General features: G+C 50.9%; 1 protein-coding gene across 5 annotated transcripts in view; it reads left to right on the forward strand.

Moving 5' to 3' along the window:
* The window catches only part of LOC110491229 (mechanosensitive cation channel TMEM63B), a 96,744-nt gene extending 84,725 nt beyond the window's left edge, over positions 1–12,019 (forward strand). For all 5 annotated transcript variants that reach the window (XM_090201777.1, XM_090201779.1, XM_090201778.1 and 2 more), the window contains 3 exons: positions 6,792–6,863; positions 8,328–8,462; positions 8,636–12,019. In XM_090201777.1, coding sequence (XP_090057903.1) covers positions 6,792–6,863; positions 8,328–8,462; positions 8,636–8,677 — 249 coding nt within the window. In that variant the 3' untranslated portion in view covers positions 8,678–12,019. The remainder of the gene's footprint in view (positions 1–6,791; positions 6,864–8,327; positions 8,463–8,635) is intronic.
* The last annotated feature ends 1,084 nt before the right edge of the window (positions 12,020–13,103 follow it).

Raw genomic sequence — 13,103 nt, forward strand, 5'->3', positions numbered from 1 at the left:
TGCATAAATTATGCATTTATAGACATATTAGTATATTATTACAATCTTATGATCTCATTGGAGGAAACTTAGGTTCTAGAGGTGTGAACGTTTACATGTTAAAACAACGTTGGGATCGTTTAACGGTAAGAAAAGTCCCAATGTTTTCCCCACAAAATAAAATCACAGCGCAGTTATCACAAAACAGATTATTTTCCTGGTTGTATCCGAACTAGATGATGAGCTACGAAGGCCCCCGGGGAAAGTTGTGTCATTTTAAATCAAACCAGAAGGGATGAGGTGAACTTTAGGCTCTACTGTTTGAGAGGCATTCAAGACGAGACATTGTAAGATACAGCTTACCAAGACATATGTACACAGTTCTGCCTACCCTCTCCTCTCTCTCTCTCCCTCACACTGGCCTGCTCTTCAGTCTGTTGCCTGTAGACTCTCCTAGTTAACATATGTACACAGTTCTGCCTACCCTCTCCTCTCTCTCTCCCTCACACTCGCCTGCTCTTCAGTCTGTTGCCTGTAGACTCTCCTAGTTAACATATGTACACAGTTCTGCCTACCCTCTCCTCTCTCTCTCCCTCACATTGGCCTGCTCTTCGGTCTGTTGCCTGTAGACTATCCTAGTTAACATATGTACACAGTTCTGCCTACCCTCTCCTCTCTCTCTCCCTCACACTCGCCTGCTCTTCAGTCTGTTGCCTGTAGACTCTCCTAGTTAACATATGTACACAGTTCTGCCTACCCTCTCTTCTCTCTCTCTCCCTCACACTGGCCTGCTCTTCAGTCTGTTGCCTGTAGACTATCCTAGCTAACATATGTACACAGTTCTGCCTACCCTCTCTTCTCTCTCTCTCCCTCACACTGGCCTGCTCTTCAGTCTGTTGCCTGTAGACTATCCTAGTTAACATATGTACACAGTTCTGCCTACCCTCTCCTCTCTCTCTCCCTCACACTGGCCTGCTCTTCGGTCTGTTGCCTGTAGACTATCCTAGTTAACATATGTACACAGTTCTGCCTACCCTCTCTTCTCTCTCTCTCCCTCACACTGGCCTGCTCTTCAGTCTGTTGCCTGTAGACTATCCTAGTTAACATATGTACACAGTTCTGCCTACCCTCTCTTCTCTCTCTCTCCCTCACACTGGCCTGCTCTTCGGTCTGTTGCCTGTAGACTATCCTAGTTAACATATGTACACAGTTCTGCCTACCCTCTCTTCTCTCTCTCTCCCTCACACTGGCCTGCTCTTCAGTCTGTTGCCTGTAGACTATCCTAGTTAACATATGTACACAGTTCTGCCTACCCTCTCCTCTCTCTCTCCCTCACACTGGCCTGCTCTTCGGTCTGTTGCCTGTAGACTATCCTAGTTAACATATGTACACAGTTCTGCCTACCCTCTCTTCTCTCTCTCTCCCTCACACTGGCCTGCTCTTCAGTCTGTTGCCTGTAGACTATCCTAGTTAACATATGTACACAGTTCTGCCTACCCTCTCCTCTCTCTCTCCCTCACACTGGCCTGCTCTTCGGTCTGTTGCCTGTAGACTATCCTAGTTAACATATGTACACAGTTCTGCCTACCCTCTCCTCTCTCTCTCCCTCACACTGGCCTGCTCTTCGGTCTGTTGCCTGTAGACTATCCTAGTTAACATATGTACACAGTTCTGCCTACCCTCTCCTCTCTCTCTCCCTCACACTGGCCTGCTCTTCGGTCTGTTGCCTGTAGACTATCCTAGTTAACATATGTACACAGTTCTGCCTACCCTCTCCTCTCTCTCTCCCTCACACTGGCCTGCTCTTCGGTCTGTTGCCTGTAGACTATCCTAGTTAACATATGTACACAGTTCTGCCTACCCTCTCCTCTCTCTCTCTCCCTCACACTGGCCTGCTCTTCGGTCTGTTGCCTGTAGACTATCCTAGTTAACATATGTACACAGTTCTGCCTACCCTCTCCTCTCTCTCTCTCCCTCACACTGGCCTGCTCTTCGGTCTGTTGCCTGTAGACTCTCCTAGCTAACACACGTGGAATTGTTTTAAGATGGTCATAACATGGAACGTTTAGCTATTTGATTTTGAATTTTAGGACCCCTTTAGGGGGAACCCCCCCTCCCCCCAAAACAACAACATTTTGATAAAATCTTGATTTGGCCTTTACAACTATAGCCCATAGAAACACATTGAATAGCAATTCATGTCAAAGACTTGTTCTTATTCTGTCGATATCGATAGTCTAAGAGTTTGACCACGTGGGATAGTTAAAAGATTCAGCAATCTACTTAAACCTTATTTCCTTCTGTGATAGAGGTACTGGTCTCGTCTCAAACCTTAGCCCTCTCGTTATCGCGGTAAGCTGGTCTGAAGCGGGAAAACCCAGGTGGGGGTTTTATTCGGAACATAGAAAAGGGGCGGGTCCTGCCTGTGCTCAGGGGGCGGTCCCATGAAGCCGGGTCCTGCTCAGGGGGCGGTCCCATGACGCCGGGTCCTGCTCAGGGGGCGGTCCCATGACGCCTGCCTGTGCTCAGGGAGCGGTCCCATGATGCCGGGTCCTGCTCAGGGGGCGGTCCCATGACGCCTGCCTGTGCTCAGGGAGCGGTCCCATGATGCCGGGTCCTGCTCAGGTGGCGGTCCCATGACGCCAGGTCCTGCTCAGGGGACGGTCCCATGACGCCGGGTCCTGCTCAGGGGGTGGTCCCATGACGCCGGGTCCTGCTCAGGGGGCGGTCCCATGACGCCAGGTCCTGCTCAGGGGGCGGTCCCATGACGCCGGGTCCTGCTCAGGGGGCGGTCCCATGACGCCGGGTCCTGCTCAGGGGGCGGTCCCATGACGCCGGGTCCTGCCTGTGCTCAGGGGGCGGTCCCATGACGCCGGGTCCTGCTCAGGGGGCGGTCCCATGACGCCGGGTCCTGCTCAGGGGGCGGTCCCATGACGCCAGGTCCTGCTCAGGGGGCGGTCCCATGACTCCGGGCCCTGCTCAGGGGGTGGTCCCATGACGCCGGGTCCTGCTCAGGGGGCGGTCCCATGACGCCGGGTCCTGCTCAGGGGGCGGTCCCATGACGCCGGGTCCTGCTCAGGGGGGCGGTCCCATGACGCCGGGTCCTGCCTGTGCTCAGGGGGCGGTCCCATGACGCCGGGTCTTGCCTGTGCTCAGGGGGCGGTCCCATGACGCCGGGTCTTGCCTGTGCTCAGGGGGCGGTCCCATGACGCCGGGTCCTCCCTGTGCTCAGGGGGCGGTCCCATGACGCCAGGTCCTCCCTGTGCTCAGGGGGCGGTCCCATGACGCCGGGTCCTGCTCAGGGGGCGGTCCCATGACGCCGGGTTCTGCTCAGGGGGCGGTCCCATGACGCCGGGTCCTGCTCAGGGGGCGGTCCCATGACGCCGGGTCCTGCTCAGGGGGCGGTCCCATGACGCCGGGTCCTCCCTGTGCTCATGGGGCGGTCCCATGACGCCGGGTCCTGCTCAGGGGGCGGTCCCATGACGCCGGGTCTTGCCTGTGCTCAGGGGGCGGTCCCATGACGCCGGGTCCTGCCTGTGCTCAGGGGGCGGTCCCATGACGCCGGGTCCTGCCTGTGCTCAGGGGGCGGTCCCATGACGCCGGGTCCTCCCTGTGCTCAGGGGGCGGTCCCATGACGCCGGGTCCTCCCTGTGCTCAGGGGGCTGTCCCATGACGCCGGGTCCTGCTTTGGGGGCGGTCCCATGACGCCGGGTCCTGCTCAGGGGGCGGTCCCATGACGCCGGGTCCTCCCTGTGCTCAGGGGGCGGTCCCATGACGCCGGGTCCTGCTCAGGGGGCGGTCCCATGACGCCGGGTCCTGCTCAGGGGGCGGTCCCATGACTCCGGGTCCTCCCTGTGCTCAGGGGGCGGTCCCATGACGCCGGGTCCTGCTCAGGGGGCGGTCCCATGACGCCGGGTCCTGCTCAGGGGGCGGTCCCATGACGCCGGGTCCTGCTCAGGGGGCGGTCCCATGACGCCGGGTCTTGCCTGTGCTCAGGGGGCGGTCCCATGATGCCGGGTCCTGCTCAGGGGGCGGTCCCATGACGCCGGGTCCTGCTCAGGGGGCGGTCCCATGACGCCGGGTCCTCCCTGTGCTCAGGGGGCGGTCCCATGACGCCGGGTCCTCCCTGTGCTCAGGGGGCGGTCCCATGACGCCGGGTCCTCCCTGTGCTCAGGGGGCGGTCCCATGACGCCGGGTCCTCCCTGTGCTCAGGGGGCGGTCCCATGACGCCGGGTCCTGCCTGTGCTCAGGGGGCGGTCCCATGATGCCGGGTCCTGCTCAGGGGGCGGTCCCATGACGCCGGGTCCTGCTCAGGGGGCGGTCCCATGACGCCGGGTCCTGCTCAGGGGGCGGTCCCATGACGCCGGGTCCTCCCTGTGCTCAGGGCGCGGTCCTCTGATTTATTTCAACTCCAAAAGGAATTGGAGTTTCCCCTCATTAAACGGTCTAAAATCACATTACATCATTTCACCAATAGTTTCATCTTTACTCATTCATTTTATACAACAATTGGATGTAAACCTCATATCTGAGGCTATTATATAAACAGTGTTGTGTTAATGTGGTCGTATTGTCTCTCACGAGTTTCACAAAATTGTACCAAACGGACCAGTTCGTAGCTCGTTACTTCACCGATCTTTTATACCTCCTCCAGAACATGAATGTTCTCCAGTTCTAGGCTGTGGAAGAAATTGATTTGTTCTCTCTTATGAAACTCACTCTCTCTATACTGTCTGGCCATGAGGCAGGATTCTCCTCCAGGAATTTACGACCTGAGGTTGCAGCAGTGTGGGTGTAGGAGAGACAGAGCGAGGGGGATGGTGCAGAGGGAGGAGAGAATAGTGCTCGCTGTACCCAAAGAGGGTAACGTCATGACACAGGAAACGGTCCTTCTCCAAACTGTTGCCACAGAGAGTTGGAAGCACTGAATCGTCAAGAATGTCATTGGATGCTGTAGCATTAAGATTTCCCTAGGGGCCCGAACCATGAAAAACAGCCTCAGACCATTATTCCTGTACAGTTGGCACTGTGGATTGGGGCAGGTAGTATTCTCCTGGTATCGCCAAACCCAGATTTATCAGTCGGACTGCCAGATGGTGAAGCGTGATTCATCACTCCAGAGAACGTGTTTCCACTGCTCCAGAGTCCAATGACAACAAGCTTTACACCACTCCAACCGACGCTTAGCATTGCGCATGGTGATCTTAGGCTTGTGTGCGGCTGCTCGGTCACGGAAACCCATTTCATGAAGCTCTCGACGAACAGTTATCGGAACTCGGTAGTGAGTGTTGCAACCGAGGACAGGTGATGTTGTTGCTCCTCTCTTCCACACCGGTGTCGACAAGCACTTGGCGGTCCTGTTCTGAGAGCTTGTGTGGCCTACCACTTTCCAGGCTGAGTCGTTGTTACTCCTAGACGTTTCCACTTCACAACAACAGCACTTACAGTTGACCGGAGCAGCTCTAGCAGGGAAGACATTTTAACAAACTGACTTGTTGGAAAGGTGGCATCGTATGACGGCGCCACGTTGAAAGTCACTAAGCTCTTCAGTACGGGCCATTCTACCACCAATGTTTGTCTATGGAGATTACATGGCTGTGTACTCCATTGGCTGAAATAGCCGAATCCACTAATCTGAAGGGGTGTCCACATACTTTAGTGTATATATAGTGTAAGCCAGAGCACACACTTTACTGTAGCTGTGTTCTGTAAAGGGTTGTCTCTATGGACACGTTACTGTAGCTGTGTTCTGTAAAGGGTTGTCTCTATGGACACGTTACTGTAGCTGTGTTCTGTAAAGGGTTGTCTCTATGGACACGTTACTGTAGCTGTGTTCTGTAAAGGGTTGTCTCTATGGACACGTTACTGTAGCTGTGTTCTGTAAAGGGTTGTCTCTATGGACACGTTACTGTAGCTGTGTTCTGTAAAGGGTTGTCTCTAAGGACACGTTACTGTAGCTGTGTTCTGTAAAGGGTTGTCTCTATGGACACGTTACTGTAGCTGTGTTCTGTAAAGGGTTGTCTCTAAGGACACGTTACTGTAGCTGTGTTCTGTAAAGGGTTGTCTCTATGGACACGTTACTGTAGCTGTGTTCTGTAAAGGGTTGTCTCTAAGGACACGTTACTGTAGCTGTGTTCTGTAAAGGGTTGTCTCTATGGACACGTTACTGTAGCTGTGTTCTGTAAAGGGTTGTCTCTAAGGACACGTTACTGTAGCTGTGTTCTGTAAAGGGTTGTCTCTATGGACACGTTACTGTAGCTGTGTTCTGTAAAGGGTTGTCTCTATGGACACGTTACTGTAGCTGTGTTCTGTAAAGGGTTGTCTCTAAGGACACGTTACTGTAGCTGTGTTCTGTAAAGGGTTGTCTCTATGGACACTTTAGTGAGCAAGTAGGCCTACAAACCTGACTCCGTTACACCAGCTCTGTCAGGAGGAATGGGCCAAAATTCACCCAGCTTATTGTGGGAAGCTTGTGGAAGGCTACCCGAAACGTTTAACCCAAGTCAAACAATTTCAAGGCAATGCTGCCAAATACTAATTGAGTGTATGTAAACTTCTGGCCCACTGGGAATGTGATGAAATAATTAAAAGCTGAAATAAATCATTCTCTCTACTATTATTCTGACATTTCACATTCTTAAAATAAAGTGGTGATCCTAACTGACCTACGACGGGGAATTTTTACTTGGATTAAATGTCAACTCAAAACTGAGTTTAAATGTATTTGGCTAAGGCGTATGTAAACTCCCGACTTCAACTGTAGTATAATTGTGTGTGTTTTATATTTTCTCCCCCCCCCCCCCCCCCCCCAGATTGACGCGGAGAATGTGGATGGTGTAGAGAATGGTCGTCCAGCACGCACTTCTCCCTTCAATAAGTCAGCAGTAAGTACCGTTTCCTCAGCATAGACGACCTCTCCCTTCAGTGAGTCAGCAGTAAGTACCGTTTCCTCAGCCTAGACGACCTCTCCCTTCAATAAGTCAGCAGTAAGTACCGTTTCCTCAGCATAGACGACCTCTCCCTTCAGTGAGTCAGCAGTAAGTACCGTTTCCTCAGCCTAGACGACCTCTCCCTTCAATAAGTCTGCAGTAAGTACCGTTTCCTCAGCCTAGACGACCTCTCCCTTCAATAAGTCAGCAGTAAGTACCGTTTCCTCAGCATAGACGACCTCTCCCTTCAATAAGTCTGCAGTAAGTACCGTTTCCTCAGCCTAGACGACCTCTCCCTTCAATAAGTCAGCAGTAAGTACCGTTTCCTCAGCCTCTCCCTTCAATAAGTCAGCAGTAAGTACCGTTTCCTCAGCCTCTCCCTTCAATAAGTCAGCAGTAAGTACCGTTTCCTCAGCCTCTCCCTTCAGTGAGTCAGCAGTAAGTACCGTTTCCTCGGCCTAGACGACCTCTCCCTTCAGTGAGTCAGCAGTAAGTACCGTTTCCTCAGCCTCTCCCTTCAATAAGTCAGCAGTAAGTACCGTTTCCTCAGCCTCTCCCTTCAATAAGTCAGCAGTAAGTACCGTTTCCTCAGCCTCTCCCTTCAATAAGTCTGCAGTAAGTACCGTTTCCTCAGCCTCTCCCTTCAATAAGTCAGCAGTAAGTACCGTTTCCTCAGCCTCTCCCTTCAATAAGTCAGCAGTAAGTACCGTTTCCTCAGCCTCTCCCTTCAGTGAGTCAGCAGTAAGTACCGTTTCCTCAGCCTCTCCCTTCAGTGAGTCAGCAGTAAGTACCGTTTCCTCAGCCTCTCCCTTCAGTGAGTCAGCAGTAAGTACCGTTTCCTCAGCCTAGACGACCTCTCCCTTCAATAAGTCAGCAGTAAGTACCGTTTCCTCAGCATAGACGACCTCTCCCTTCAATAAGTCAGCAGTAAGTACCGTTTCCTCAGCCTAGACGACCTCTCCCTTCAATAAGTCAGCAGTAAGTACCGTTTCCTCAGCCTCTCCCTTCAATAAGTCAGCAGTAAGTACCGTTTCCTCAGCCTCTCCCTCTAATAAGTCATCAGTAAGTACCGTTTCCTGGGCCTAGACGACCTCTCCCTTCGATAAGTCAGCAGTAAGTACCGTTTCCTGGGCCTAGACGACCTCTCCCTTCAATAAGTCAGCAGTAAGTACCGTTTCCTCAGCCTAGACAACCTCTCCCTTCAGTGAGTCAGCAGTAAGTACCGTTTCCTCAGCCTAGACGACCTCTCCCTTCAGTGAGTCAGCAGTAAGTACAGTTTCCTCAGCCTCTCCCTTCAATAAGTCAGCAGTAAGTACCGTTTCCTCGGCCTAGACAACCTCTCCCTCCATCTCTCACACTGACCTTTCTCCTCCTTTCTATCCCTCCTCTCTTCTTCTTCTTCTTCTTTCCCAACAACAGCAGATGTACATTGCCTCAGTCCTCCAGGACCCCAGTTTAGACGAGCTGGGTTCGGCTGGCAGCGGGGTCAGCGAGGGTTCGCAGGACGAGGAGATCATCCAAGTGGGGAACAGCCTCAATGAGGCCGACTTCCAGGTAGCCTGCCGACGTGCCCTTTGAGCAAGGAGCTTCAATTCTTGTAATTTCTCCCGGGGGGTGTGGAGCTTAACTTCCAACTCCTCGTGTGTGTGTCCTCGGGTTGTTGTGAGCGTAAAGATAAGTTTCTCCTCAAGTGATTGGACAATAACGTATTCTCCTTTTTCTCCCAGAGCGGCGAGGACGGTCTCCTCGCTAACGAGGTGCGGCACTGACGTCAGGAGACTCCGGAGACGGTTGTCAGGGTGGAGACGGAGGACGGGGAGAGAGGAGCAGAGACTGAGATGGCAGAAACTAAAGTTTAATTTCACCGACTGGATGGATGCACTGACCTAGTGAATTAAGCTACAGAGCTGAAACGGACTGAGCTTTAAAAGACATGGATAGACCACTAACCTTAAAGTCCTAAACAGACTATTACATTGTCTACACACACACACACACACACACACACACACACAATACAACACACACAATACAACACACACAGAGAGAGAGAGAGAATGTGTCTACTAAAGGATTGGTAACTCTCCCTTCCAACTATTGATCTAGCGCTGACTGTGAAGGAGGGATCTTTCCTTCCCACAATCCTTTGCCTGTTCTGCCTGCACCCCTAATCGACTCTGTGCCCTAGAGGCTTCGTCACAATAAGCAGCCTAATATGAGAAGATGAAGAAGAAGAAGAAGAAGAAGAGGAGGAGGAGAAATGTCTGTCAGCATCACACACACACACACACACACTGTTCGCCTGCTCTGGTCTCCCCCCTACTCTGTCCCGACGGTCTCCGGGAGTCTCTGGGTGGTTCCAACCCTGTGTAAAAAAATAAATTTAAAAGAAGGAATGTGGTCACCGTGACGACGGCCACTGTAACAAACTGAACTAAACACTCCTCTGCTTTCCTTTTGGAATTGTTCAGCAACAAAAACTCTGGATTTGCAAAAATGTAAAATAGCCTTTTTTTGGGGGGGGAAATGGTATTTATTTTTAGGCATGGTTATTTTTTAAGTTGGTCTGAAAACTTTAATAATCAATTAACTACTTGTTTCGACATTTAAAAACAAAGAATCAACTGTGGATGGATGGATCATGGAACATGGATACTGTCCCTCGTAACAACAAGGTCACTCTGTCTTCTGGCCTGTTCTGCCCTGAGCGACTGTAGTGGGACTGCGGCTCCAGACTGAGCCCTAATGGAGCCGCCCTAACATAACTGAAGGCAGAAGGCAGTCCAGAGCCCCTGGTGGAGAGGAGGATGCCCCCAGGAAGCAGATATGAAGTGGATATGACAGCCCAACCTCTACCCTGTTTTGTGTCCCACAACTTTGGTTCCCAAAATTGTTCCTAGAGTTCGCAGGTTTTTCAATAGGCTGGTTAGAAGTTTATTGGAATGAGGGATTTCTGGGAAAAACCTAGGAACTTCGGGAAAGATTCTGTAATTGTGCAGCCTCAGCCTCCTTTCCCGGCTAGGACTCTGTGGGACCGTGTTCTTCGGTAGAGGGAGAGCTCGACCCTTGAACTCTTGGTCTGTGACCTGTAGTTTCCCCCAGGCCTCTCCTCCCTGTTACTATGGACGCATTCAGCAGGGGAGGGCACAACGTTGTTGAACCTTCAGATATAAATATGTACGACAAGTACGTCTCTCTGAAATGTAGAGTAAGGAATCATGTCAACTCTTTTCTAAACATTTCTATCTACAACGTTCCACAACGTTTGCCTCCTGAATGTGACCCTGGCCCCTGCTCTGACTGGCCCGTCTCTGTGACCCTGGCCCCCTGCTCTGACTGGCCCGTCTCTGTGACCCTGGCCCCCTGCTCTGACTGGCCCGTCTCTGTGACCCTGGCCCCCTGCTCTGACTGGCCCGTCTCTGTGACCCTGGCCCCTGCTCTGACTGGCACGTCTCTGTGACCCTGGCCCTTGCTCTGACTGGCCCGTCTCTGTGACCCTGGCCCCTGCTCTGACTGACCCGTGTCTCTGTGACCCTGGCCCCCTGCTCTGACTGGCCCGTCTCTGTGACCCTGGCCCCCTGCTCTGACTGGCCCGTCTCTGTGACCCTGACCCCTGCTCTGACTGGCCCGTCTCTGTGACCCTGACCCCTGCTCTGACTGACCCATCTCTTTGACCCTGGCCCCCTGCTCTGACTGCCCCCTGCTCTGACTGGCCCGTCTCTGTGACCCTGGCCCCTGCTCTGACTGACCCCTGCTCTGACTGGCCCGTCTCTGTGACCCTGGCCCCTGCTCTGACTGACCCGTCTCTGTGATCCTGGCCCCCTGCTCTGACTGGCCCGTCTCTGTGACCCTGGCCCCCTGCTCTGACGGACCCATCTCTGTGACCCTGGCCCCCTGCTCTGACTGGCCCGTCTCTGTGACCCTGGCCACCTGCTCTGACGGACCCATCTCTGTGACCCTGACCCCTGCTCTGACTGGCCTGTCTCTGTGACCCTGACCCCTGCTCTGACTGGCCCGTCTCTGTGTTCTAGCTAGCTCCTCTAGTGACTCTCATCTCAAGATAAGCCACTTTATTTTGGTGTTTACACCACTGTACAGAAAGTTGTTTCACTGTCTGTTGGTTGGTTTGAACATTTTTATTTTATTTAGGAAAAATAATAATAATCTTTGTAGGATGTAGGAAGGTTTTTCTCCTTTCCGCCAACTCTGTAACCTGTGTTCCGGTTTTAGATGGCTTCAGATGGGTTTTAGGGATTGTCTTCAATAACGACGTGAATATTGAGACTGGCGTGATGCTGCATCATGTAGAGGTATATATTGTAAACGGTGTAGATGATTTATGGAGCATTGTTACAAACGACAACAGTGTCCCAACTGCCACCTGGAGTGCTGTTGAACCTGGTGGGTTACTATGGTGACAGTCAGGACGGAACAGACCGATTCCCTATTTAGTGCACTACTTTTGGGCGGGGCCCATAGGGCTCAGTACTGTAATAGGGAGGACGCGTAAAAAGGAGTCTTGATTACTGTAAGACTCGATCAATGTTTTTATTGATATTTTTAGGCCTATTGTGGTTGAACAGAATATACTAGCAATTACTACGGAATCAGATTCATCTGGTAAAATCTAAACGGATGATACCGAATCCATCATTTCTCTTTACCTCGAGTTGTTCTGCAATAATCATGATGTCATGTTGCTCTCTTCAACTCGTTACAATATTCCACTGATAGAACCAATGACCAGCTTAGTTTTCTTCCAAAGTGAGGCAGAACCGATTCTTATAGCCTGGTTTAACCTTCAGGGATCTACTACAAAACAGGATTAATTTAGTTAGCCAGCTAACTTTGATTAACAAGATATAACTAACTATTGATTGTCTCGATCATAAAGAAAGCTTCCATTTCGATATGTGTTTTTGTTGAGTCATCTAGACCGTGCCCATTCAGTTAGCCGGCTAACTCATTGATCCTGCTTCGTAGTGGTACATCTCAGAGCAGGTTTAGCCGAGCTATGTGCTGTATACTGTTAGATAGAAACAATTAACTTGTGTATAAAACTCCTTGGTTCCACATTGTGGATATACACAAAAAATAAACATGAACAAATATCCTGTTTTCTTATGGGTTCATTTGGGAAGTCAGTCACTGGACTGAACCAATAAATGCTGAGCATTTATTGTGATGTCACTTCGGCTGGTTCAGAAGCACCCCCCCCTCCCCGAAGAGAAATATGCTTAAACCAAGTAACAAATCTACTGCATAGTACAGATTTGATGTACTATATAGTACTAGTATACACATAATGTACTGTCGGTTTCTGTACAGTTAAAAACGATGGACTCACTCTGTATTAAACAACTTATTTTATTTTCATTTTAAGGCATTACGTTTGTATCAGGAGTTCTGTAAGAATAGTATAATATATCATATTATAATAATAATAATAATATATACACTGAGTTACAAAACATTACAAACACACTGATATTGAGTTGCTCCCCCTCCTCCCTCCTTTACCCTCAGAACAGCCATTGGGCTGGATGTTCTTCTTGGTTGGTGGACCATTCTTGATGCACAAGGGGGGAAACTGTTCAGTGTGGGAAAAACCCCAGCAGCATTGCAGTTCTTGACACACTCAAACCCGGTGCGCCTGGCGTCTACTACCATAACCCCGTTCAAAAGGGCAACTCAAATATTTTATCTTGCCCATTCACCCCCTCTGAATGGCACGCATACACGATCCATGTGTCAAATGTCTCGAGGTTTAGCCCGTCTCCTCCCCTTCATCTACACTGATTGAAGTGGATTTGACAAGTGGCGTCAATAAGGGATTATAGATTTCACCTGGATTCACCTGCTCAGTCTATGTCATGGAAGGAGCAGGTGTTCTTAATGTTTTGTATATTAGTATTATTATAAATGGCATATCTATCGTATTATTGTATTTTGCTCTCCTTTTGGCACAGACAGCCCTGTGGATAACGGCCTATTTGAACACAGTCATATTGCAGCAGCAGCAGGTACAACCATGGCAGACTAGTTAACAGGTACAACCATGGCAGACTAGTTAACAGGTACAACCACGGCAGACTAGTTAACAGGTACAACCACGGCAGACTAGTTACAGGTACAACCACGGCAGACTAGTTAACAGGTACAACCACGGCAGACTAGTTAACAGGTACAACCATG

The sequence above is a fragment of the Oncorhynchus mykiss genome, chromosome 16 (genome assembly GCF_057628025.1).
Source record: "Oncorhynchus mykiss isolate SJ-2025 chromosome 16, ASM5762802v1, whole genome shotgun sequence".
Lineage (NCBI taxonomy): Eukaryota > Metazoa > Chordata > Actinopteri > Salmoniformes > Salmonidae > Oncorhynchus > Oncorhynchus mykiss.